The sequence below is a fragment of the Seriola aureovittata genome, chromosome 21 (assembly GCF_021018895.1).
Source record: "Seriola aureovittata isolate HTS-2021-v1 ecotype China chromosome 21, ASM2101889v1, whole genome shotgun sequence".
NCBI classification, from domain to species: Eukaryota; Metazoa; Chordata; class Actinopteri; order Carangiformes; family Carangidae; genus Seriola; species Seriola aureovittata.
In genome coordinates, this window is record NC_079384.1 from 16,461,789 (window position 1) to 16,486,749 (window position 24,961).

Here is a 24,961-nt window from a genome sequence, read left to right on the forward strand (position 1 = left end):
TTACAGCATTAACAGTTTTAATTAACCTGTAAGATGCGTTATCAATATGTAGATAGATGTGACTTACTTACTGTAATAAATGCATATTTCTCATCCTACATAACTTGCACTGTCCACATGCTTGATAACAACATGGTACATATTTTTGCATGGGTCAATGAGTGGTTTTTAAGTTTTCGTGCTGTGCTTGCTCACGTTGTGAGTTGTACTTTTTCTGGGTTTGTTTCCACTGCTGAGTTGTAGATGTCAAAATGCAGCAACATCAAAAATTTTTCTATGACTTCCCAACACAATGTGAATTGGCATTTTGGAAGGAGGTCAAAGTAAAATTTTATTTGTTTTTCATTTGTCCCTTCTGAGTTTAAAGCTGTTTTTGGCTTTGTGATGATGTAGCAGCTTTTTTTGTGGGACAAAAATGCATGGTAGGAGGTCTTGAGTTTGAGCTCTTTCAGGTGTGTCTTTTCAGTTTTTTCTCACTCTCTGCTTGTCACCACTTCTTGTCGACCTTGCATGACAAAATGGGAAACACATTTTGTCATATTTTGTTCGTTATGTAATAAACGGAAAATGGAAACTTCTGCAGCCCATGGCTCTATTGTATCATAGTGTCTTTGGGGAATCTGTCATTATGTAATTTTTGGACCAAACAGATAAAAGGCACTTTAAAAAGCGGATTGAAATTAGAGCCAGAATCCATACAATGTTTTAGAACATCTAAAGTCCAAAGAGAGAAGTTGTTTTGTGTTACTCCTGGAGCATTTGTCTCGCCATTTTTCTGTTGTCAGTTATTAGTCTACGCCATTGTCTCTGAAATTTTACTTTGCTGCTGAATGTGCTTCATTCAGTTTATTCATTACATTGTTGTTGCTGTTGTTGTTCTTTGTGTCATCTTCCAGTCTTGAATCACACGGAAACACAATTGTTTCTTTTCATCCATCTTCAGACAATATTCAAATATCTTATCTCAGCACTTCGTAAAACTGCTGTTTTCCTTCTTTGATACCAGGACTGCGTCACTGACCAACTCTTCCTCCTCTGATCTCTTTTCTTTCACATTTTTTTTTCTTCCTTTCCCTTCCCCAACATAATTTTCTGTTACCTTTACTACTCCACATTCTTTGGATTATTTTTCCCATTCCTTCTTCACCATTATTTCTACAAATTCATCTGAAGAAACAGCAGTTGAGCGAAGCACAGCAGCAAGAACACTGCCTGCTGGTTACCCTCACAAACCTGTCTTTCCAACCAGACCTTACCCACCATGGTCGACTGCTCCTATTACCGTCCCTGGCCAAACAAGGCCAGGAGTGGGGGGTTCCGTCGCCTCTACCGATTCACCGGCAGGCTCACCAGCTGCTTCTCCATTGAAATCTACCTGGCCCCTCTCCTCCCCGTCACCTGCATGCCCTGCAACTATCAAAGCCACCCTTGGAGCTCCACCACCAGTACCTACCCTGTCATCCCCAGTTAAATCAATTAGCGACATAGTGTCCTCATCCCCCATCAGGTCTTACAGGACTATGCCTTCACCCATTAAAACCGTTGTCCAGCAGGGTCAATACCCTGTCCAGGCATCTGCCAGCCTTGTGTCCTCTGGAAGCCCATGTAAACCTGCCACAGATCCAGCATCCATCAAGAACCTTGCTTCGGCATACACATCAAGGACTTCCCCACTTCACTCAATATCCAATGGTCCTGTGCCAGAGAGGTCATCAGCTCCTATTACTGCTCCTGCATCGCCAAAGACACCTTACAACATGTACAATGCTAATCTGCCTTTTAAAACTGCCCTTGGGTCCACAGTTGTGACAGATGCAGTGGCACCTAACCTTCCTTCTGGTAAAAGCATATCCAGCCTGTCCTCTTTGAAAACCTCTGTAGATTCAACACTCTCATCCCGAGGAGGGAGAACATCCCTTTCGTCTCTCTCTTCAACTGGGCAGACAACCATTGCTTCCTCAGAACTGTCCATGATGAACGGATCAGTATCACCTGTCAAATATCCATCCTCTTCGTCCACGCCATCCTCCCCTTCTTCTCGTCTTATCTCTGAGAGGAGTAGCAGCCTTCAGGAGAGGATTCAGGCTACCACCCAAGCAGCAACATCTGGTGTTAGTGCAGCCATAAATGAAGCTATAGACTCATACTCAGTCTCAGGCTACGGCACTCTTAAAACACAGTCCTCCTCACGTAGATCTGCAACAGCAAGCTCTGCTTACGGTTCCATGAGATCTGTAGTTGCTTCCCCCAGTTCAGCAGTTTCATCTAATACGGTGACTGTACCTGTGTACTCATTAGTAAACGTCATCCCAGAGACCCCTGTCAAACCAGGGCCAGGGTCTCTCAAAATGGCATTGCCTGATTCCCCTCGTCCCTCATCCTCGTCATCTTCCTCTCTGTCTTCCTGTGTTACCACATCAAAAATAAATTCCCAATTGAAATCCCCCCCGTTCATCACACCACCTATTATCCACCCAACAGCAGCCTCCAACCAGGAAATACTAAAAGATGTAGCAGACATGAAAGAGGATCTGATCAGAATGTCAGCAATCCTACAGACAGACACACAGACAGCAGCCAAAACTGTCCAAACATCAAATACTGGCACTCCCAAAGAGACCAAGTTAGAGGATGAAGAGCCATTTACTCTAGTTGAGAAAGTGAAAGAAGATTTAGTGAAAGTCAGTGAAATATTACAGAAAGATATCATGAGTGAAGGTAAGGCCATTGCAGGTAAAGAGAGACCCTCAGAGGATGAATGGGAGGAATTTTCCAAAGATGAGATTGAGGAGGCACAAAGAAGTACCCTCACAGACTATTACCCACTGTTTGATGAAAACACGCTCCTTCTCAAGCACCAATCCATGTCAAGCAAAGACCTAGAGTTAGCTAAAGTAGTAGACTTTTTAACAAATGACTTTGGTGCTAATTCTCTCTCCAAAATGACAGAGTTGAAATGTAAGTATGAGGAGGCGACAAAAAGGGAAGGGGAGGAAAAACAAAAACGTGTTCTTAAACCATCTATGTCGATACAAGAGCACAAACTCAAAATGCCTCCACCAGTCTCAGGCATGCTCAGATCTCCCTCAGAGAAGGACCTAAGCAAACTTGCTGAGTCATATCAGGGGTCTGAGACTATTTTGGAATCACCTGAGGACCTGTCTCATGAGCAGGATAAAAGTCCCCTGTCAGACAGCGGGTTTGAGACCAGGAGTGAAAAGACACCCTCTGCTCCTCAGAGTGCAGAGAGCACAGGACCTAAGCCCTTATTCACAGATTCACCCATCCCTCCCTGTGTGACTGAGACCAGGACTGAAGTGGTCCACATTAGGAGCTATGAGCAGCCTGACGATCCTTGTGAGCCTCTCCTGATGGAGGAGGCAGCATCTGCCCCTCCTTCTATAGAGCCAGATCCAGCTTCAATAAGCTCTACCAAAGCCCTACAGATGAAAATGCCGGAAGAGGACTCCATGATGAACAAAAGTGTGTGTCTTAAAGAGGAAACTCATATCACCACTACCACTAGAATGGTGTATCACAAGCCACAACTGACTGATGGCGCAGAGATTAGAGAGGAGGGTATGTCGGTCAGTGATATCATGAAAGCTTTCCAGTCAGGTAGGGACCCATCTAAAGAACTGGCAGGCCTTTTTGAACACAAGGCTAGCCAGGATTCTGTCAAAGGTGATGAGCTGACTCCTAGATTTCTAGATAGAGACATTAAATCCAAACCTAAAGTCGAGAGGATAATTGAGGTTCATATCGAAAAGGGCCACAGCACAACAGAGCCAACTGAGGTTATTATCAGGGAAACCAAAAAACACCCTGAGCTTTATGTCTACAAGGGGGACCGTGGAATTAGGGAACTTACTGATTACGATGAGGCCCAACAGGAAGAAGAGGAGCTCACTGCTGAAGAATCCCTGCCCTCCTTCCTAGAAACATCTCGCGTTAACACCCCAGTGTCACAGGAGGAAGACAGTCGCCCAAGTTCTGCTCAATTGATGGCAGATGATTCATATAAAGCCCTGAAACTGTTGAGCCAGCACTCTATAGAGTACTGTGATGATGAGCTGTCAGAGATCAGAGGCGAGTCGTATAGGTTTGCTGAGAAAATGCTACTGTCAGAGAAACTTGATGTGTCTTCAATGTCTCACTCTGACACAGAGGATTCAGCAATGATGACTGACAAGAGCCGGCACCTAATTCATGAGGAGAATGGTAGCCGTGGCGCTGAGAGCATGAGTCAGCAGCAAGGAAGCCCCAAAAGAGAGTTTGTCTCCAAGTCATCAAAAGATGGGTCCCCTAAATCTGGTAAATTCTTGCACAGGGAGGAACCATCTCCGTTTGATAAAGTGACAGTGCTCCATTACTCCACAGATCAGGGCAGCCCCAAGCATGCTGTTTGGATGCGATTTACAGAGGATAAACATGACAGAAGCAGGGATAAGCTCCTTTATGAGGATAGGGTGGACCAAACTGTAAAGGAAGCTGAAGAAAAACTCTGTGAGGTATCTCAGTTCTTCCGTGACAAAACAGAGAAGCTCAATGATGAGTTGCAGTCCCCTGAGAAAAAGCCAATGAGACGAGAGGTAAAGGAACCCAGATCCTGGCCTAGCTCAGCATGCAGTAGCCCTGAGAAAACGCAGCAGAAATCTAAGGCAGGAGAAGAGGTGTTCAGTAAAAGCAAACTCAGGGAGCCTTCGGTTGTTAAAATGTTTGGGAGCACCCCAACAACTGAAAAGAAAAGCTCTAGCTTACCAAGCAGCCCCCAGAAGAGCGTTCTCTCTCATACCAGTGACGATAAAATTAAACAACAAACTAAGACAAGTGAATCTGCACCCTCTTCTCCTGCTCATGTAAAATCAACATCGAAAGTCAGTGCTGTGAGGATGAAGTTTGAATCTGAGGCTCAGAAACAAAGTCAGTCTAGTCCAACCAAAGTTCCTCCTCCAGTGCAGCCAAAACCTTCAATAAAGAAATTACAGGAGAGCAAACTTCCCGTTTATCAGTTTTTTGCAGGAGGAAAAGCATCAAAAGTGTCTGAAGCATCAGAAGATGAAACCTTTAAAAAGGATGTTGAGCAGGATAAATGTGATGCCACAGACAGCAGTAAACCTGCTGTGATATCAACATCCAAAGCCCCAAAACATATAGGAGAAAAACTGCCGAACAAAAATATCCCAGAGGCCTCGTTGCGAAGACCAATTAGTGAAACTGAGAATGACAAAGCAACTGCTAAAGGGAAAGATGTCCATTCCAGTGTTACTCAGGAATTTAAAGAAAGCAATAAAGTCCAGAAAGTTCAGACATCTATTGTTCATGATGCTGTTAGATTACTAGAGAAAGAGAGTGATGCTAAAAAATACCAACAAATTACAAAAAGTGAGTCTGCTTCCAAAGAAGTAATAGCTGAGCTGCCCAAAAAAGATGGCGAGGAACCACTAAACAAAAATCTCAGAAAAAAGACAGAATCTCAAATTCCTATAAGAACAGCATCCTCTACTTTAGATAATGACCTCACAAAGAAACAGACAATAATTAAACCTTCACAGATACCTACATTATCTAAAAGCAAAATACAGATGAGTCTTGAGACAACCCCAGCAAAAACAGATGAAAATCTAACCTTTGAAATTCTAGATAATGCACCCAAAGACTCCAACTCCAATAATCTTCCTAGCCCTAGAGAAATGCTGGAAAATGTCATAAACCCTCCAGCTGCTACAACAACCAAAGAGAACTTCAAGGGCATCAAAACATTACCTGTTTATGTCGGTGTTCAGGTGGGCAGGCAGGCAGAGAGGGAGGCCAAAGGAGCACTGTACACAGTCAAACAGAAATCAAACTCAGCAATCAGCCCCATAAGCCCAGATGATGACACACTAGAACAGGTGTCTTTCATAGACAGCTCAGGGAAAAGCCCCCTTACACCAGAGACCCCCAGCTCTGAGGAAGTCAGCTATGACCTCACAGTCAGGACACCTGATGGCTTTATGGGATTCATGCCAGGGAAACCCAGTCCCATCCTGGAGGTATCTGAGGAATCAGAGGAGGATGACCAAGGCAAAGTTTTTTTCTCTTTTAAAGAGGCCCTGCCAGAAAGGAAAACTGATATTCATGCCACCCAAGCAGACCTTGCTAATGCTAATAAGCAAGAAACAGAAATGAATGATAACCTGCAGGAATTAACAAATAGATTCAATCAGCAAGTAACAACAGCCAATGGCGAGTATGAGGAAATTACAGGCCAGGAGCATCAAGAAGTTTCAAAAGACAAAGGTATCGCATATATTGAATTCCCTCCCCCTCCTCCTCTGGACTCAGCTTCAGAAATTTCAGACCCAGAAAGGAAAGGTTCCTGTGCCTCTTCAGAGACTGAGACAGAAATGATGGAAGTAAACTTACAGGAAGAACACGACAGGTATCTGCTGACTGAGCCAATTATACGAATCCAACCCCCTTCCCCGGTGCCTCCTGGGGAAGATGACAGTCAGTCAAACGGTGATGAAGGAGATGATGATGAGTCAATCTTTCAACCAATTCCTTGCAAGAAATTTACTTTCAAAGTTCCTGAGGAGGAAGAGGAAAAGAAGAAAGATAAGGAAAAGGCGACTAAATCCAAAAAACATGACAAAAATGGAAACAACAAAGAACTTAATGGTGGGACCAATGGCTCCAATGGTTCTTATGGCTCCAATGGCTCCAATGGTTCCAATGGTTCTAATGACAAAGGAGAGGACTATGAATATGAACAAAATGGAAATGATCAATCGATAACAGACTGTTCAATAGCCACAACAGCTGAATTTTCTCATGACACAGATGCAACGGAGATAGACTCCCTAGATGGATATGAACTTCAGGATGAGGATGATGGCCTGTGTGAGCAGGCAGATTTACGGTTGTTTGGTCTTCCAGACAGCCGAAGAGATGTCTGGGCAACAGACACTTTTAGGTCCACTGACCGCTCTTTTCCCCAGACCAAACTTGAAGTTATTGAAGAGGAGAAAACCCCAGAAGAATGTCAAAAGGACACTTTCAAAAAAGATACCCCTTCAAATGGTGGTAAACCTGATGCTGTTAGTAAAGATGGGGTTACAAGTCAGGAACAAAAACCCTCAGATAAAGAGGGATTTTCAGACACTTACTTTAGTTATAAGTTAGAGGAGGAGTTTAACTCTCCCTTTAAGACTGTTGCCACTAAAGGGCTGGACTTTGACCCCTGGTCCAGTAAAGGTGGAGAAGAAGATATCGTTGACATGGGAGGGACACGGGGAAGCAATGGTGAGCCTAAGCCTTTTGGACTAGCAGTGGACGAACAGTCTCAGGCTACGACACCAGACACTACCCCAGCCCGAACACCAACAGACGATAGTACGCCGACAAGCGAGCCAAATCCATTCCCCTTCCATGAAGGGAAGATGTTTGAGATGACACGCAGTGGTGCGATTGACATGAGCAAGAGGGACATGGTGGAGGAGAGGCTCCAGTTTTTTCAGATTGGTGAGCATTACTACTCGGCGGGCAGGTACAGTGTCAGAGAATCAGAGGTAGACGCCTCCTCACAACACAGGGATCAGTTTAGTACTCAGGATCCCACAGATACCTCAATAGTTCCTCAAGTCTCCATTCAGACTACCACTGTCCAGTTAGAAATATCAAATATGGCTGGCAGTTACAGCACATGCAGAGACTCAACTTCTAACACTGAGCCTTCATTCTCCACTTTTAGAACAGGATTCAAGTTGTCATCTGATAAAACTTATGATGCATCAAATAACAGTTCTAAATGTAGAACAACAGGCACCTTTGATAATATAACCTCAGGATCAACTGTAGATAGTTCTTACTCTGTAACCTCAAACTACACAGATTGTGCTAATTTGAATACATCAGGCATGACAGATTATTATTCAAATCACAGAATTCCTTCAGGTATGTCCAAACAGAACGACCATTTGGATTGGATCTCAAAAAATCAGAACACTTGTTACCAAAGCACAGATCATTCTTTCGCACCTTCACAACAGATAAGCAATCCCCAAACATGGAGCAGCAATACCAGTAGCAACATCCCTGTTTCCCATTATGTCCATTCAGATGTCGCTCAGGCTGGCAGTATTGTGTTTAACATGTTGTCCTCCTCGGGACTGCAGGAGATCAGCAGGATAGAGGCGTCCTTCAACCAGCTAGAGGTGAACAGCAGGGAAGGCAGGGTTTGTCCTAATGTAGCAATAACAAACACGGCAGCCAAAGAGGTCAAACCCCAGATATGCAAGTCCAGGTTACCAGTGAGGGTGCACAGAAGCAAACTATGCAGCCAAAGTCGAACAATAGTGAAAGACAAGGCACAAGAAAATGCTGATAAACTCAAAGTCAGGGAACATGCAATGCATAAAGTCAGGGAAAGATTAGACCCTTTTGAGAATTTATTTCCTAAATCTAGAATCCCAGTGATGAAAGCCATTAAATACCCCTCTTTTTCCCGGGAGCAGAAGCAGGTTAGAACCAAATCTGCAGTTAGTGACACAAGCATTAAAACTAGCAGGGGTAATAAACTGCTAACTAAAAGCAGATCCAGCACTGAACAAAGATATAGTTCAGTGAAAACCCCAAGAAGAAGTAGCACAAATGAAACTGGGAGAAAAAGCAGTGTAGTGATCTCAAAAAACTTTAAAACAAGGTCTATCACTAGCCAGGTAGCCATCCCTATGGACCAAACCATTCCCAAGGAGGCTGACACAAAGTTAGAGGGGAAAACACTGCCCACTGAGGACGAAGAGAGCTGCAGCCTCAGCACTACCAGGAACACTTCCCTGTCAGAACCATCTAAAGCTTCTAGAAGTTCCTGCCCTTCACGCACCTCTACCTCCACCTCCACCACCACATCAACACCATCTGCTAGAGATGTGAAAGCTGAGGTTGAGCAGGCCAGCAGTGAGAGGATGAGGAGGAGCAGGAGGAAGAGTAGGCGGACACATGGAGGGAAGGAGCAGAAGGAGGAAGGGAGTCAGGTTGATCAACCAATCACGGCTCCTGTCACGGAGAACGAGACTAGTTTGTAAACTCTTTCTAAACACTTGTTATACTTTATCTTTCTCTATGAGATGCATGTAGCTGTTGTGGGTGCTTTGTGATGTGACGTTGTAAGTGTAGTTGTCACTTCTTCTTCCTGTCATTCTTGTTATTTGTGTCCTGTGCTGTCTGATTTAGACGAAGGCCTAAAGGCGAAAACACGGATACTCAAAATTTGTCTCTGGATCAAGCACCAGATTTTATTCTGTTTTGACTTTCTAATTTAAGATGTTAGGCCAAGACAACTGGATGAATTACCTCATAGAAGTAATAACCAGCTAACAAGAGCTTTACAACAGACTATAGTGATGTCTCTGGTGTACAGAAAAGATACAGGAACTACAATTTCAAAATAAGTATCAGTATCAGGTTGAAAGTAAGAACATTTGAGCAAAGTGAGCATACATCCCTTTCAATTACTGTGGGCCATCCTGACACTGAGATCAAGGTAGCCTTGCACCTCACCACATGACACCACACCACTCACCTCCACTCTAGACATGATTGAGACTGAAACGTAAAAGGATTGTGTGGGTACAACATGACCTTGTGTTTGTTTTGGTCTGCTTGCCTGGTTGGTCGGTTTGTAGATTTTGGTGATACTTTTGCTCTCTTGAAATCGCTGCGAAAACAATCCATCAGCTGAACTTGACAATCACGTTAACGTCAGCCACAGAGGAGTGTGTGTCGTTTGCAACTCGGTGGAAAATCTTGTGCGGCTGGATCGCTCTTGATTTCAAGTTGAAGCCATGGATTGCTTTTTTCAGTGGGAGGGAATGTTGCCTGACGCTAGACCGTTTGTTGTAAGTGATGTGATACAAAAATCTTTCAACTCTGAACTCTTGCTACTAATACTAATACAACTGAACATCAAAGAATTTAGTGTGAAATTGTGATTTTTTTCTTTTTTCTTTTCTGGCCTCACAGATCCTCATGCTTGTGATTGTATTTTGTATTTTCAGCTGTCTTACTGATGTTTTTTAATAGTGAGTTTTGTGAGTACGAGTTAGCTTTCGAGATGCTAATAAGCAGGTTTTTGAGCTTTAGACAGAACTAAGCTAGCTAATTCCCTCAGTTTACAGTCTTTATACTAAGCTAAGCCGACCGTTTCCTGGCTATAGTTTCATATTAAAACAGACAGATGTGAGAGTGGTATCAATCTCCTTTTCTAGTATATTTCCAAAATGTCAAATCATTTCTCTAAAACAAGCATCCATTATCTAAACTGAATCAATGAGGAGAGTCTGGCCAGAAAAGCTGTATTTTTTTTTCCAAAGGTGAGACATGGGACAGTGAGCTAAAGTTGATCTTTATGTTTAATATGAATATCTCATCAGAAAATGGCAAAAAAGAGAGTTTAATTAAGTAGGTATTCATTAACTAGGTATTTAGTAGGTATGGTTAAACCACATTAATGTCAACAGACTTCAGTTCACAATCCCAATCTCTTTCTTCCATTAAATGTCATTTCTCCCCTCTGCAGCCATTTTATGAGAACCTCATTTAATTCTGGGGATCGTTGTCACAATACCTCACGTTAACTGTTCGCTGTCTTGCCCCCTCCCTGCTTCCTCGCACAGGCCCTCAGAGTCCCTGTGAGAGAACAGACCTCCGCATGGCAATAGTAGCTGACCACCTCGGGCTCAGCTGGACTGGTGAGTCTACACACATCTCTCATTTTTTCACTCTTTGCCAAAAACAAGCTTGAAGCAATGCAAGAATACTGTATTTATTATGGTAATCAGTATGACATGGAGAAACAGCTGCAGTGATGGAAGTATATCAGTTTCATCTGAATCAGTTAATTGTCTGAGCAGAGACATAAACTTGTGACATGATACCGGAGGATTCAGTATGTGAATTTTAAAGAACACCCATGTGTGGATGAATCAGCCTGACTGGAGCCCAGCTTTCAAACCACTACTTTTACAGTGTTTGTTGCCATCTGGTGGACATACAGTATAAAATATCTTGACTTGGCAGTGCTGCAGTGGCAGTTATAGTCACATACATCATCGTCATCACAAATACAATACGTAGAAGAATTACAAAAACTCAAATTGCACTGTAACTTTTCAATTTCATTTGTGAAATTTAAACATACTCACCTCATATTGAGACTTATTAGGAGTGAAGGCTGAAAAATATATAAAGGAAATTTAAATAATTTTACTAGCAAAAAGCTTTTATATCAATGTCTTTATATTCTTCATTGGCATGTAGCTTTGTGTTTTAAGAGGAACAGTGTGATGGCATTTTCGTATATTGTATTGGAGCAGAGATCAGGGTGTGGCCTCTGCAGTTTAGCCCAAGCCTGTCCACCTGCACTGCAGCACTGCCCCACGCCTGTGTGCATGTGTGTGCACTGTCATCCCCTGAAGTGTGTATGAGTGTGAGTTGTTGTAGTTGTGTGTCTCTCTGTCCAGTGACCGTGTGAGTGCTCAGCAGAGGAAAGGAATCTAATCCATATTTAATGTGTGTTCCTGTTACAGAGCTGCAGTGAACGAGCAGCTCTGCTGAACATTACGTTCTCGTGGTTTTAGATTTATAGCCCATGTGCTTGTCTGTACAGCAGTGTTTCACTCCTTCACTATCTTTAGATTGTGCCTGGCACAGTGTTTGGCAGTTACAGTTATTCAGGAATGAGCACTAAGGAAATAAATATAAGGAAAATGGTTGACATATACTGTATCATGGTGATGTTTTCAGTGCTACAGTTTCATCACATAACAATATGTCCATCACCTCTTGCAATCAAGTGAAGCCTGTAACATAAGAACCAGTCAGTTGGAAGATGGATGTTATTTGATGTGAATTATGATGCTGCAAAGTTGAAATCTAATTTAAAATGTCAACCTCTTCATACGTTTTGTTTAATAGCTAATTATCACTGCTGTTTTTGTGCATTGCTGCACAGTATTTCACCTGTGGTGTGTTGTTCAAATTCTGAGTGTCAGTAAACACCTCTTCATCAGATAACTGCCTGTTTTCTAAAGCTGCTGCATTTTTTTGAACTGTCACACAGAACATGCTGCTTGATAGGTGATAAATGACAGTATCTCAGTGCAGACATTTTTTTAGCATAAGTGACCTCACTAGAAATGAGACTCCTGAGGCACCCAGTCAGCAACAAAAATGCATCATTTTGCTTTGACTTTCTCATGACAAAAACTCATTTATTGTGGTGTTTGTGTGTGGTTGCAGAGCTGGCCAGGGAGCTTGATTTCTCTGTGGATGAGATCAACTTCATCAGAGTGGAGAACCCCAATTCCCTGACAGCACAGAGCTTCATGCTCCTAAAGAAATGGGTGCACAGGGATGGTAAAAATGCCACAAGTAAGCAGGGTGTGGCTGTACTGTTTGTATGTGTTTCTCTGAGAGAAATGTGATGTAATTCATATCCAGGTCTACTTTTTTTTAACTGGTATTATCTTATATCAAAAAAGTTGTTAAGACAATGTTAATGTTTTGTGATATTGATATTGAAATAGCTTCCTGTCAATGTAATTCCTCTGTCTCTCTCCCCTTCAGCGGACGCTTTAACTGCGGTGCTGACTAAGATCAATCGGTTGGATATTGTGACTTTGCTGGAAGGGCCCATATTTGACTACGGTAACATTTCAGGCACACGCTGCTTTGCCGATGATAACGCAGTATTCCCGGATCAGTCCGATGGTAAAGTGTAGCCCACCCTAGCTGAACTCTCAGTCTATCTCTCAGTCTATCCCTTCACCCTTCTTCACCTCCTCTCTCAGCCAGATAGTCAGACCTGACTGTGCAAACAAATACAGAACCAATCGGGCTTGACCAAACAGTGGAAGTTAATTACGAGTCAATCAAAATGAGTTAATGCTCCAGCAGGTTCATTGAGCTCATAGTTAATGGACCATCAGGTAATAATAGCATTAGAGTTGTCTTTACCAAGCAGTCACCCCAGTCAGCTTGTTAGTTTTCCAACACTGGGCAGTGCAATTAATTTGTAGCACTCAGTCATTGGAACATGGATGGCAAGTGATAGATTTTTGGGGGATTATCAATAATATTTGAAAACCTCAAAAAAAAAAAAAAAGAAATTAGTTCCCGCTTGCTTAAACAATATTGATTTTAATTGAGGGCAGGAAAATCTGTACCATTTTAGGTGCATGACACTTTTTAGTGTGTGTGACTGTTTTTGTAAAAATGTTTAGAAGCATGGTCCTGAGGCAAATGTAAGCTACGAATGAACTGGTGTTTCTGTCCCATCTGATAAATGTATTGATAATCTTGTTGATAAGATAATGAGCTAAGCACATTTTTCAGCTGGGTTCTGGCACTGGTTCATAATTTGGTTTAACAATAGTTGTGTATTTGTGTATGTTAAAAGTTTACAACCTATTTCCTTTTATCTATTTGTGCTATTAAAATACATAAACACATAATTATAACAACCAATTTATAATAACAGCATGCTTGCTTTAAGCAGTATAACAAGTCTTTTCATCTCTCTTTCTATATTTCTCTCTTTCTTCTTAATTGAAAATTGAATGTGGCAGCCACTAGTTTTCTCTGATTTTGACAGACCCAATGTGGGCCATTTCAGAATCTGATGAAAATGTGCCTTTTGTTATAGGTAGATTATAAATTATGCAAGTTACAATTAGCTTGTTTATCACTGTGGAACAAAGATGACAAGCTGTGAGGCAAAGATACTGCGTGAAGAAGTATTTTTAAGGTACTTTAAAAAAAATCACACTCCTTCTCAGTGTCACAGCTCGGTCAAATCTGAACAGATCATATGTGTATCACAGACATGACACATATTTATAGATTCAGTGACTTATACTTTCAAAGGATATATTATCTCTTCATGTATCTTAGAAATCTGCTTAGAAATCAGAGCAAAAGGACATTCCTCATAAGTATATAACAGATCTTGCCTCAGAATCATCACGTGTTTAGGTTTACTTCAGTATCAAAATAATCCAGTGATAGTTGTCCGTATATCCAGGGGTAGACTGCAAAATGAGACTGCTAATAGCCAATTTGGCATACGTTTAATGGTTCCAATTTGCTAAAATATTAACAAATATTGTTAAAAAATTATATGTAGGTCAAGAAACAGGCCAAGCCAAATGAAAATATATTTCCTCCACTTAGTAGTTGTACATACAGAGCTGGCAGGAAATTCTGAAATGGGCCTCATTGCAAATCTGTTTAATTCCGTTTCCAAAAGTCATCTGAACACAAGGATCAGTGTTACTACTGCTTCCACCAAATCTGGAGCAAAGTTGGTCTTTTTGTGAAGATGATGTCAAGTGAAACCAACAATCAATAGATAAAAAGATCAACAAAATGCATGGCTATGGCTTTGTGTGAGAGGCTGCCTGTTCTGATGTTGTCGGCTTGCAATGATACACTTTTAACACTCTTCAAATGGGTGGAGCCTTTTCAACACATCCGCGAGTGTTTCTGCGTTGATCAGGACGTGCTCGGCCTCGGATGACACTCCACATGGGTTGAAAATGAAACACCCTTTTTCAAAGTGTACAGTGTATAATTATGCTTCTGTGTCACTGCTGTTTGCTGTACTGTACCTCTCATCTCCTGGGTTCCTCCTAGCCTCCCAGCCTCTACGCTCCACTGCAGCTTCTCCTGCTTTGAGATCAGCAGACTCCCTGCCTTCCTCCTCCTCCTCCTCCTCCTCCTCCTCCTCCTCCTCCTCTTCTTGCTTCTGAGTGACTAACTCCTAAAAACAAATACCCTTGTCAGCGCTAAACACCACTAACCAGCTAATTTCCACCAATGGCTAACTTCTGCTAACTTCAGCTACTTTTGGATCCAGTTGTAGCTTCTGCTCTTACCCTCGCTGCTGAGCTCAGGCTGACTAGAGTAAGACTGGAAACACAACAGCGCCCCCTGCCAGCACTAACAACTGCCCGCAACAGCTGCAGATCTCTCCTGCCCAAACTGTATGGCACCTCCAGCTATGTAGCAAGCGTTAGCATTAGCATATCCCCAATCATGAGGCCCTTTCAACACGAGACCCTTTCAACTACGATGTTGGAGCTTTTACAGGCCTAAGGAAGAGTTTATATTCTACAAGTACACAAAAATGACGCATAATCTATCTGTTTTTAAAGGCTGATTCAGATTTTATTTTGAGATAACATACTTAAATTTAACTAAAATCAGCCAATTAAACAAAGGAATTTAGTATTTCTCAAACACAGATATATCCTTGGTAGTGTGGTTCAGCTGTGTCCCAATTCCATAGTAACTCTAAGTAAGTTTTGAGTAATTAGTGTGTCTGCAGTTGAACAGTGGTTAAATTAAGTAAACTGAGTCAGTATGTGGACAGAAACACTTAATTTTTGAGTTGGTTGTTGATGTACAATACTGTCCCACAATGCAATGCACAAAGAAATTGCAGCAGAAAAAATTCGAATAAATTCCCAGTTTTGCTGACAAACTTCCAAAAAGATCTTTGGAGACAGACAGGAAGCAGCCGTGCAGACATAAATTCGCCAAACCAACCACTTAGTCTTCATCACTGAAATTAAATGAGTAATACAGTTTGAAAACACTTGTGATGAAGAATAAATCTCACCTTTGTGTCACTTGTTGAAATGAGCTACACAAACATGACATTTGCTCTTTATTGGAAGTGATTTGAAACGATATTTTTGACTTTTGCAAGTGAACAGACGTTAAGGATGAAGACTAACTGTGTGTTTAGGCAAATGTACATCTGGTTAATTGCCCCAGCTCCATTAAAAAGAGCAGCTCACAGCCCCTTTTCTGTGGCTGCCACCCAGGACTGCCCAATGTATTGCTGACATACTGTTTTATTCCTTGGTTGTATAAAATAAATGATACACAATAAATACTGTAGTAAGAAATCGGGACTCAGCAGTTGTTTGGAGGGTTGGCAAATATTTCTGGAGGAATTTATTCAAATTTATTCTTCAGTTCCCATCCTGTCTTCTAACTCACAGCTGAACAAACTTTAGATCGCCTAGATCCCAAAACCTGACTCAGAGTGTGACTTTATTTCCTCTCCTGTAGTGGATGTTTTCGATGCTACTGCTCTTGACTAAGAAGTCTATTCCTGCTTATCTGCTGAGATAAGCAATCCGATGATTCTGGTCTGCATTATTTTTGCTTCTGCAGCTTCTTCAACATCAAGCCTTCGTCTATCATGTGTTCAATTCATTGTCTGTGCATTAACTGGTTTGGTTTTAAATTGCTGTGTTTTTCGTTTCATCCAAGTCTTGTCTGACAATTGTTCTGTGTTTTATGTTTTTTGTTTTTTTTTTTCTGTGTGATAATTGAAATAGCTCCAAAACTTGTCAGATCTCCTACGTTCCCCCTGTGTCCTCAAATGTCTCCGCCTGTCACCCCTCTCCACGCTACTCCTCCCTCCTTCACCTCCTCTTCCTCCCCTCCCTTTTATTTCAGCCATATTACCGCTTTGTCTTTCCCCTCCCCCCCTGCTGTCCTATCTCCCTCCTCTGTCTTTCACTTCCCGTCTCCCCCATCATCACCTCCTGCTTACCTCCTCCCTGTCGCTCCTGTCCTCCCTCATTTCTTCACCCTGCCTTACTCCCCGCCTCTTCCCTCCTCCCCTCGAAGTCCCCTCAGCTTCTCCTCATTCTTCTCTTCCCCTCGCTTTCCTCCGTCACCCCTTTGTCTCCCCTCGTCTCCTACTTTCTCCTCAATTCCTCCTCTCATTCTTCGCCCTCCTCCCCATTCTGCTTCCCCTGCACCTGTTAAACCGTCTCCCCCTCTTCCTTCTCCTTACACCTGCCTCTCCTTATCTAGTCATTCCTCTCCCTCTTTTCCATCTCCTCCTCCTCTTTCACTTTCTCCCCCTTTCCCTTCCACTCCCCCCTCTCCATCTTCAATATGTGCTTCCTCTCCTCCTCAACTTGCTCCCACTTCTACGCCTCCATCCTTTTCTTCCCTTTCATCCTCCAATTCCAGTCTCTCTCCCCCACCTCCATGTCCCCCTTCGCCTCCCCTACATCACCACTCTCCTTCTCCCCCTCCACTTCCCCCCTCCCCTCCACCCTCTCCCCTACCTCCTGGTGTCCCTCCTTACTTCAGGCGGGATCGTTCAGTCCCTGAGCTTTACATCTAGATGCCTGCTGGTTGCTCTGCTCCTCCTCTCTGCCTTTTGTTTCAATCAACACAACTAACCTACCTGGATTCAGCTCAAGCCTCTGCTCATTAACTGGAACAATTACTGAGCCGATAAGCTGAAGTCGAGCTTGTTTTAAAGTGCTGTAATGAAGACCCCTTCTCATTAATTTCACAAAATCAGTAGCTCTGGTTTTGACTCTGGGTCTGGAGGTTAAGTGCTTTTACAAAAGGCATTTCTGACTTAAGTGCCACTTTGACACATCACTCCAGCAGTTCTTGATGACTTTAGAGTGACTGAATGTTCATGTACATTTTATATAAATACAGTATAAGTGAAGTTTCTATCTTAAACTTTATATTCTGCCTTTGGTACTTTAATTTCTCTGTTTCCATCTCTTTGTGATCTAGTCATGTGTCTTGTCTGCAGTGCTGGTTCAGCAGTCACACACCACTTGTTTGAGAAATGTGTTGGTTGAAGAAGGAAAATCCTGAAAGCAGTATTAATTGATTTGTATTTGCCAATAAGGGGCAGCAGAACAAGTTGCAAAACAGTGACATATCACCTTATGGAGTTAAGATATGGTTAATGAGGTAGCAAACATCTTTACACATTCAGCTGACATGAAGCCAAATGAGCATTCATTTAAAGTTGTGTTTTTAGTCACCGGATGTATGCAGGTTCACTATTCAACATTGTCTTAAGCTGCTAAAGAGACAGATATTTCATGTTGGTAGAGAAAAAAGCTAAAAGAACATAAACACAATTCCAAATTAATTCTAATATTGTTGTGTGTCTGCAGGATGTGTAAACAGGCAAAGCAAGTTCCCTTTAACAACTTCATAAAGTGATAGCTTGTCAATGTTGTGTTCAGAGCTTGTTTCTGCTGCCCCCAAGTGGCTAAAGAAAACAGTTAATGCAGCTTTAAAGTGGGTTTGAGTTACACCTGTGTGACTTTTGAACAAATGCTGCCTTTAGATGTTACAAGTGTTTCTCATCTCATCACCTCCACCACTCTACCTCTCCTTCCCCTCCTCCTTCCCTCCCCTCTTTTTTCTTTCCCTCCCTCTTCAATCCCCTTACCCTCTAATCCTTTACTCCTGCCATCCACCCAGGATACCACAATATAGATCTGGAGCTGCAAACCCCGACAGAACTGAACTACGAGCCCCCCACCCCGCTGCGCTCAGACGACTTCTTTAGCGAGGGTGATGCTAGCTTAGATTCCCCTAGCAAGACCACGCTTACTAGACCTAGCGACCTTTCTCTCACTCAGACCACCAGTACCATCAGCAGCGACCCCCTCACAGTCGCCCCAGCCCCGGGCCCCTGTGGCTCGGTGCCCCCCATTGTTGGGGCAGAAGATACAGCCTTAACCACAGGAGAAAAAGTGGAAGATAAGCTGGTTTCTTATGAGAGGCCGGATAATGACAGAAGGGCGGTGGAGAAATCAGGAACAGAAGAACTGAAGGCAGGGCCAGTTGTTGGTTTGGAGAGAAACCAAAAAGAAGATGCAGTCTCAGATGTTGCTCAAGGAAATGGAAGGCGGGAAGAAGAGGAGGAGGAAGAAGAAGAAGAGGAGATGACCCAGGAGAGGCTGCAGAGTCTGCTGGAGGATATAAAGCTGGAGGGAGGCTTGGAGGACGAGGAGATGACAGAGGAGAGGGTGAATGCCATCCTCGAACAAGTACGGCAAGCAGAAAAAGTCATGTGTTCAGTTCCAGGTTGGAGAGGCGAGATGTCCGACACGATCGCAGAGTCATCACTGCATGGCACCCAGGAGGGCAGGTAGGATTTGCTTTTATTCTACCATTTTCCCCCCAGTATTTACACACCAATGTTAACAGTGAGACCCGCAGCAGTTTTGTGATGGCAGCGCCTCCCTATGTTTTACTCCCCCCAGCCCTGATTCGATGGAGCAGCCCCAGGCTCAGGCTGACAGACAGAATGGAGGTCAAACTGACGCAGCCTGGGAAGGGAAGGAAAAGGAGGCCAAGAAGAAGGGATCTCAGGAGGACGGCAGCACAGCGGGACCAAGCAGAGGACGGGAGGAGGGAGGCGACAGGTCCCAGCACAAAGTCCAGGTGAGAATCACTCCTCCAGGTGGAGTCTGTTTTACCTTTTTCCGTTTTTGGTGACGTCTGTAAGCTTTGAAAAAGATCTATTTTGTCTTAATTCAAGGCCTCAAATATATCTTTGTTCTGTTATACACAGACTTTCAAGGATTAAATTCTGGTTTAGTCGGCTTAAAATATTTAGGACTTGAAGCACAGCCCAGGAATATGAACCTGCACTCCAGTTTCTTTTGATCATATTCATTCAGTGGCAAAATTTGTATTTAAAAAAAAAAATATATATATATATAAAATTGACACACGTACACACTCACAAACACACTGGGGTCATTAATGTTGCACTGCTACTGCGCTGCCTTCGTTAGGGGCGTGTCAGAGCTGAAGAGTCCGGCTCTGACGAGGAGACCACTGTCACCACCAGGGTGTACCGCAGACGGGTCATACTGAAGGTGTGTGAGACCTGGTGTGTGTGTGAGAGCTGCAGGCAGTGTGCAGTGAAGTGGCATTTAAGCTCTGTGACTCTGTGCAAGTGTGTGAAGAAGAATGAGGCACAGAGATGAACAGAAAGACCAAACATTACCTTGCCGTGACAGAATTTGTGTGTTTTACAGAGAGAAAGTTTGAGAGTATGTTTCTGTGCATATTTGTTAACATGGGAGTGTGTTTGTGTGCAGCTGTAGTGTTTGAAAGAGTCAGACGGTGTGACAGAAAGAGAACCTATCACAGAGCAGGTTTTTATGAAACAATGAAACAAACAGAAATGCCATATTTCCACGTGGTTTCCGACCTAGTTTTCTTCTTCTGTGGTGATTTTATGGCACCCAAGTGGAGAATAAGCACCACCAACTATTTATCTTGATTACACAATATTCACATAACAGTAGTGGATATAAACACACATCAATTCACATCTTTTGCCAGTCTTCCAAGAATTTGGTCAAAAACTTCAACAAGTGGATAGAAACCCGACTATAGTTGCGTAGGGGAGTGTGTGTGTGTGTGTTTGGGAGTGAGAGAGGGACAGTGAGTGTGTGTGGATGTTTAGCCCTGCTGTAGCATGAAGTGCTACTCACTGCTTGTTGGTGTGAGCCACTACATTACCTGCCGTGCTGTTTGGGATTTGGCGTTGGTCCTTGGCTGGTGGAGAATCGGTTGTGCTGCTGTAAACAGTATGTTTCCGTTTTTGAGCATAATTCTGAGGCTGCATTTCCACAGGAGCAGAAAATCTGCAAAGTATGTTCAAATCCCTTCTGACGGTAGCAGACACACTTTAGGTGGTTCTAGTTATTAAAGGATTTATTGTTTTATTCCCTCAGCAGCTGATTTGTCCGTGTGTCCTTATCACAAACTCCTACAGAAAGACGCTGAACCAACCAAATGTTTTCTCATACTCATACTTTTGTGTATTAAAAACAGCACGGCTACAACTATTACTTTCATTATCGATTCGTCTGACAATTATTTTCTCAATTGATTAATTAATCACTTGTGAGAACGTGGTGAAAAATACCCACCCCGCTTTCACAAAGTGGCCAAAGTGATGTCTTATATTCAACTTATAATAATAATAATATAATAATAAGAGAAAGAGAAAAACGGCAAATACTTACATGATTGTATCTGGAACCAGAGAATTGCAGATCTGTCCCTATGTAAATGCAGCCTCATTTCTGAGCTGACAGTGTGATACATTTGTCTTCAGTGTTGTTGAATGAGGTGTTACCAAATTCTTTCTTGTGCATGACACAGGTTTGAAAATCATAATCATGGCAGAGTTTGATTAAGTTTGCTGTGGAAAGTTTGAAGCTTTTTTTGTTGATGTGATAGATTTTTTTTTTTTCTTCTTTTAAGTTGTCGGAATCTGCCAAGAAACATCTGTTGACGTGATGATAAAATAGTTTCCATCACTGTAGAGTAATTGCCTGTCTCTGATACTGCAGGCTTGTATTTTGAAGTTGCCGAACCGTATTAACTTGTCGAGGTCAGCCTTCGTAATGTACTAGCATCAGCTGAGATTTCTCAGAACTCTTAGTCTGCTAAAATGCTAAATATTTGCTCTATTAAAAATAAACAAGAAAAAACAGCATAAACATTTCACAGCTTCCTCAGACGTCCTGTTTCTTCACTGATTAGCTGATCAGTGTGAGGAAAAGACTGTTTAGTTTTAGGATATTGTTTTCTCAGACTGAGAATTTGTAACAATCAAACTGCACCTGACGTCTGTTTAGGATTGTTCCTGTGTTTTCTTAATAACTATTTTATCCATAACTTCATAACACATAATCCTTCCCATTCACCTCTCCCATTCCCTGAGGTGTTTTTTTGTTAATGTAACCCTTCACCCCAGGGAGAGGAGGCCAAAAACATTCCTGGAGAGTCTGTGACGGAGGAGCAGTTCACAGATGAAGACGGGAATCTGGTCACCAGAAAAGTAATCGTCCTCACCCTCCACCATCACCTGTCGCATCTTTATCCCACAGCTTACACACACACTCACACACACATATACATACCCAGTAACATTTGTTATCTAAAACCACCACACAGGGTGTACACATGCTGTCTCATACACCTACACATACACACACACACACCATGTACCCTCCTCACCCTTCTTTCCATTATTTCTTCTCACAAAATGCTTTTCCTGCTTCCTCCCTCCTCCTCCCTCCTCCTCCTTCCTCCCCCTGACATGCTTCTGCCCCTACAGGTGATCAGGAAGGTGGTGCGCCGTGTGTTCAACTCTGAGGAGAGGAGGGAAAGTGAAAGCGAAACTGTTACAGAAGAAGGAGCTGGTGCTGGTGGTGTTGGTGGTGGGGTAGCAGATGCTCCTTCAGCAGGAGCAGCAGCAGCAGCAGCAGGAGGAGGAGGAGGAGGAGGAGGAGCCTCAGGGGGGAAGGGCAAGAGGAGAGGGAAGCGCTCCCGACAGGGCCACAAGGCTGAGAAGTCTGGAGAGGAGGCCCAGAGAGGGAAAAATGAGGTTGGCGTTAGAAGCAACCATCTAACGTAGTCAGAGGAGCCTCCTGGCCCACTGACACCTGCATGAAGCTGTAGTTGTATGTAAACACACAGTGGAATCACTCAGCGTAATGTAAAAGGATCAGTCATAGTCAAACCCTTACAGGATTTAACACACAACCCTGCAGCTCAGCACAGCTGTTAGCATCTTTTAGCTCACTGCTTTGGTTTTACAGACCGACCTGCAGAGTTTAAACTTCCTGCCTGGAATACAACTGCAAAGAAGCAGAGTAAACTAGAGGCTGGTGGAGAAACTAAAAATGCATATACATGTATCTTTTCTCTTGTATTGTCAGAGTTTGGTGACCAGCTTTGGGAATTTTATTCCAAATCAAGGCCCATTAGTTAAAATATTCTCTGAGTTTATCTTTGTCTGTAGAGCTCTTTGGATCCAGGGTTAACCATAGTGAAATACACCACAGCTGCAGCTACAGGCTAGAAATCATGCTCTGGAGTAATGCTGAGATCGGGCTACAGAGGGTTTTTTTTTTCCTGCCATAACTTAGCCAAGACATGTGAGCCTACGACTTGAAGCCTGAGCAGTCAAACATGTTGGGCAAAGGTGATCAGTGAGGAGGCGCAAGAGACTTCCAGGATCAAAACTGAAACGTCAACAACCATGGCTTCAATATTAAATTGGGCAAGAGAAGGCGAAAAAACATTCTGACATCCACAATTATAGATCTTTTTCCATCCCCCTGTTTTTATTCACATTTTCAATTTGCATGTAGAAACTCTTTTAAAGTTTTTACACTTGGTTGAGGTGGAAAAGTTTGTTGATTGATAAAAAGAGAATGTGACAATGTGCGATGGAAACAGACGTAGCAAATAAATAATGACCCATTAAATGAAGCATGTGACTAAAACCTCCACTGAAGAGACAAGTCATCAGATATGTTCTTCAAATGAATGTATGAAACAAACAGATAAGACGTATTTCCATCACAGTTTCCACATTGTTTTCATTCATTTACGGTTTCGACTCGCGCTCCTTTAATCACGTCAATGATAATGCATGAACCGTACCCGACAGATAATTAGTTCCGCCAGCTGTTTATCCCAATGCACCAACTTCTAATATTCACATAACAGTGGTTGAAAACGAAAATTAATTCTTTTTTTTTTTTTTTTTTTTTTAAATTTGAGCTACATTTGGGAGGAAATGGACTGTAGACAATATTAATATTATGTTGTGGCAAATCATCTTTCCCAACCGTTTTCTAACACTCATTTTCATAGCATCACACTGGCTCACATTGTGTAGCCTGATCTCAGCGTTACTCTGAGCTGCTGTGATGCGTGTGTGATTTAAAGGATTGCAGTTTGTGAAGTGCTGTGTAATAGAGAGCAGCAGCATCAATACAGAGGCCTGACTGACTGTATAGGCGTTTTATGGTTTGCAGTGGTTGCATTGTGCTGTGTGTTTCCTCTGCACTCCAGTGCATCAGTAGCACTTAGTGTTACAACACCAACCATCAGGCTTTTACAGCTCATTGATTGAGCTTGAGAACTACTAATATCACAAGTGTTTCAACTAATATAGAAATAATAAATAATTCCTCTTCTTTGTCTCTTTTAACATGTAATGATGCAGCACGTGTGATTCTGTTTGCAAATGTATGAAAGTAGTAATTTTAACATCTTTTTTCCTCCTTCCTCCTTAAACTCGTCTGTCTTGCAGCATGCTGCCTGTGATCTACCGACGAACAGTAGCTGAGCTCAACGCTGCTTCATTAACCCACATGGGTCAGATTAAGCCTGAGCACCACACTAACACTTCTTTTTACTTCTTTCTGTTTCCCCCACCCATTCTCTCTCTCAAGCCTGGAGACGGCGCCAACAAGAAACAAGGGAAGAGGAGTCAGTCATAACAGTGGAGCTCTCAACTGAATCTGGTAAGGAGCCATTAACATTATGACTGATATATGATCTGTAAAGTCAAAAATGATCTTAATGAAAATGTAAAATATATTTTGTACGTAGTGCTTTTAGTGATAGTTTGACATTTGGGGAAGTGTAATTGTTTTTCTTGCTGAGAGTTTGATGGGAGAATTAATAACACACCTGTGTCTGCAGATTAAATATGAACCTATAGTGCAGCAGATAAGCTTGTATATGGAAGGTGCATTTCATGACTAAAGCATGAAACTCTCTCCAGTGTTTCTATAAAATATTTTTTTACGCCTTACTACACTATGACATTACTATACTGTCGTTTTTTATGCCTTGCTATACTATGACGGTTTTGATTTACTGTACTATTTCGTTTTTATGACTTAGTATATTGTGACGTTTTCTTAAGCCTTACTATACTATGACATTTATGACTTACTTTACAATAACGTTTTTGTCTTATTATACTATGACGTTTTAGACTTATGACATTTCTATGACTTACTAAACTGTTGTTTTTTATACCTTGCTATACTATGTCCTTTTTATGACTTACTATACAATGACTTTTTTTTGCCTGTTTTAAATGACATAAAACATTAAAGTTATAGTTTCTACAGCTCAAGATGATGTCTTCAAATTGCTCTGTTTTGTTCGACTAAGAGTCCAAAACCTGAAGAAGAGTAAAATTATCTTCAGTTTTTCTTAGATTAGAGTACAGTGCTGCTGTGGCAGGCTGCCACTCATGCGGCGCCATGGCAACCTTTTCAACTAAAAA

The 24,961-nt window shown here is 42.4% G+C and overlaps 1 protein-coding gene across 46 annotated transcripts in view; it reads left to right on the forward strand.

Annotated features, from left to right (window-relative positions):
• Positions 1-24,961, forward strand: part of LOC130162078 (ankyrin-3-like) — a 166,872-nt gene that overhangs the window by 140,136 nt on the left and 1,775 nt on the right. For 18 of the 46 annotated variants that reach the window (XM_056365548.1, XM_056365545.1, XM_056365542.1 and 15 more), the window contains 10 exons: positions 1,174-9,060; positions 10,659-10,733; positions 12,283-12,414; positions 12,610-12,753; positions 18,313-18,985; positions 19,101-19,281; positions 19,638-19,721; positions 21,620-21,703; positions 21,983-22,252; positions 24,114-24,185. In XM_056365548.1, the coding sequence (XP_056221523.1) occupies positions 1,174-9,060; positions 10,659-10,733; positions 12,283-12,414; positions 12,610-12,753; positions 18,313-18,985; positions 19,101-19,281; positions 19,638-19,721; positions 21,620-21,703; positions 21,983-22,252; positions 24,114-24,161 (9,578 nt within the window). In that variant the 3' untranslated portion in view covers positions 24,162-24,185. The remainder of the gene's footprint in view (positions 1-1,173; positions 9,061-10,658; positions 10,734-12,282; positions 12,415-12,609; positions 12,754-18,312; positions 18,986-19,100; positions 19,282-19,637; positions 19,722-21,619; positions 21,704-21,982; positions 22,253-24,113; positions 24,186-24,961) is intronic. The other 28 variants (XM_056365561.1, XM_056365567.1, XM_056365560.1 and 25 more) reach the window with 7 other exon arrangements.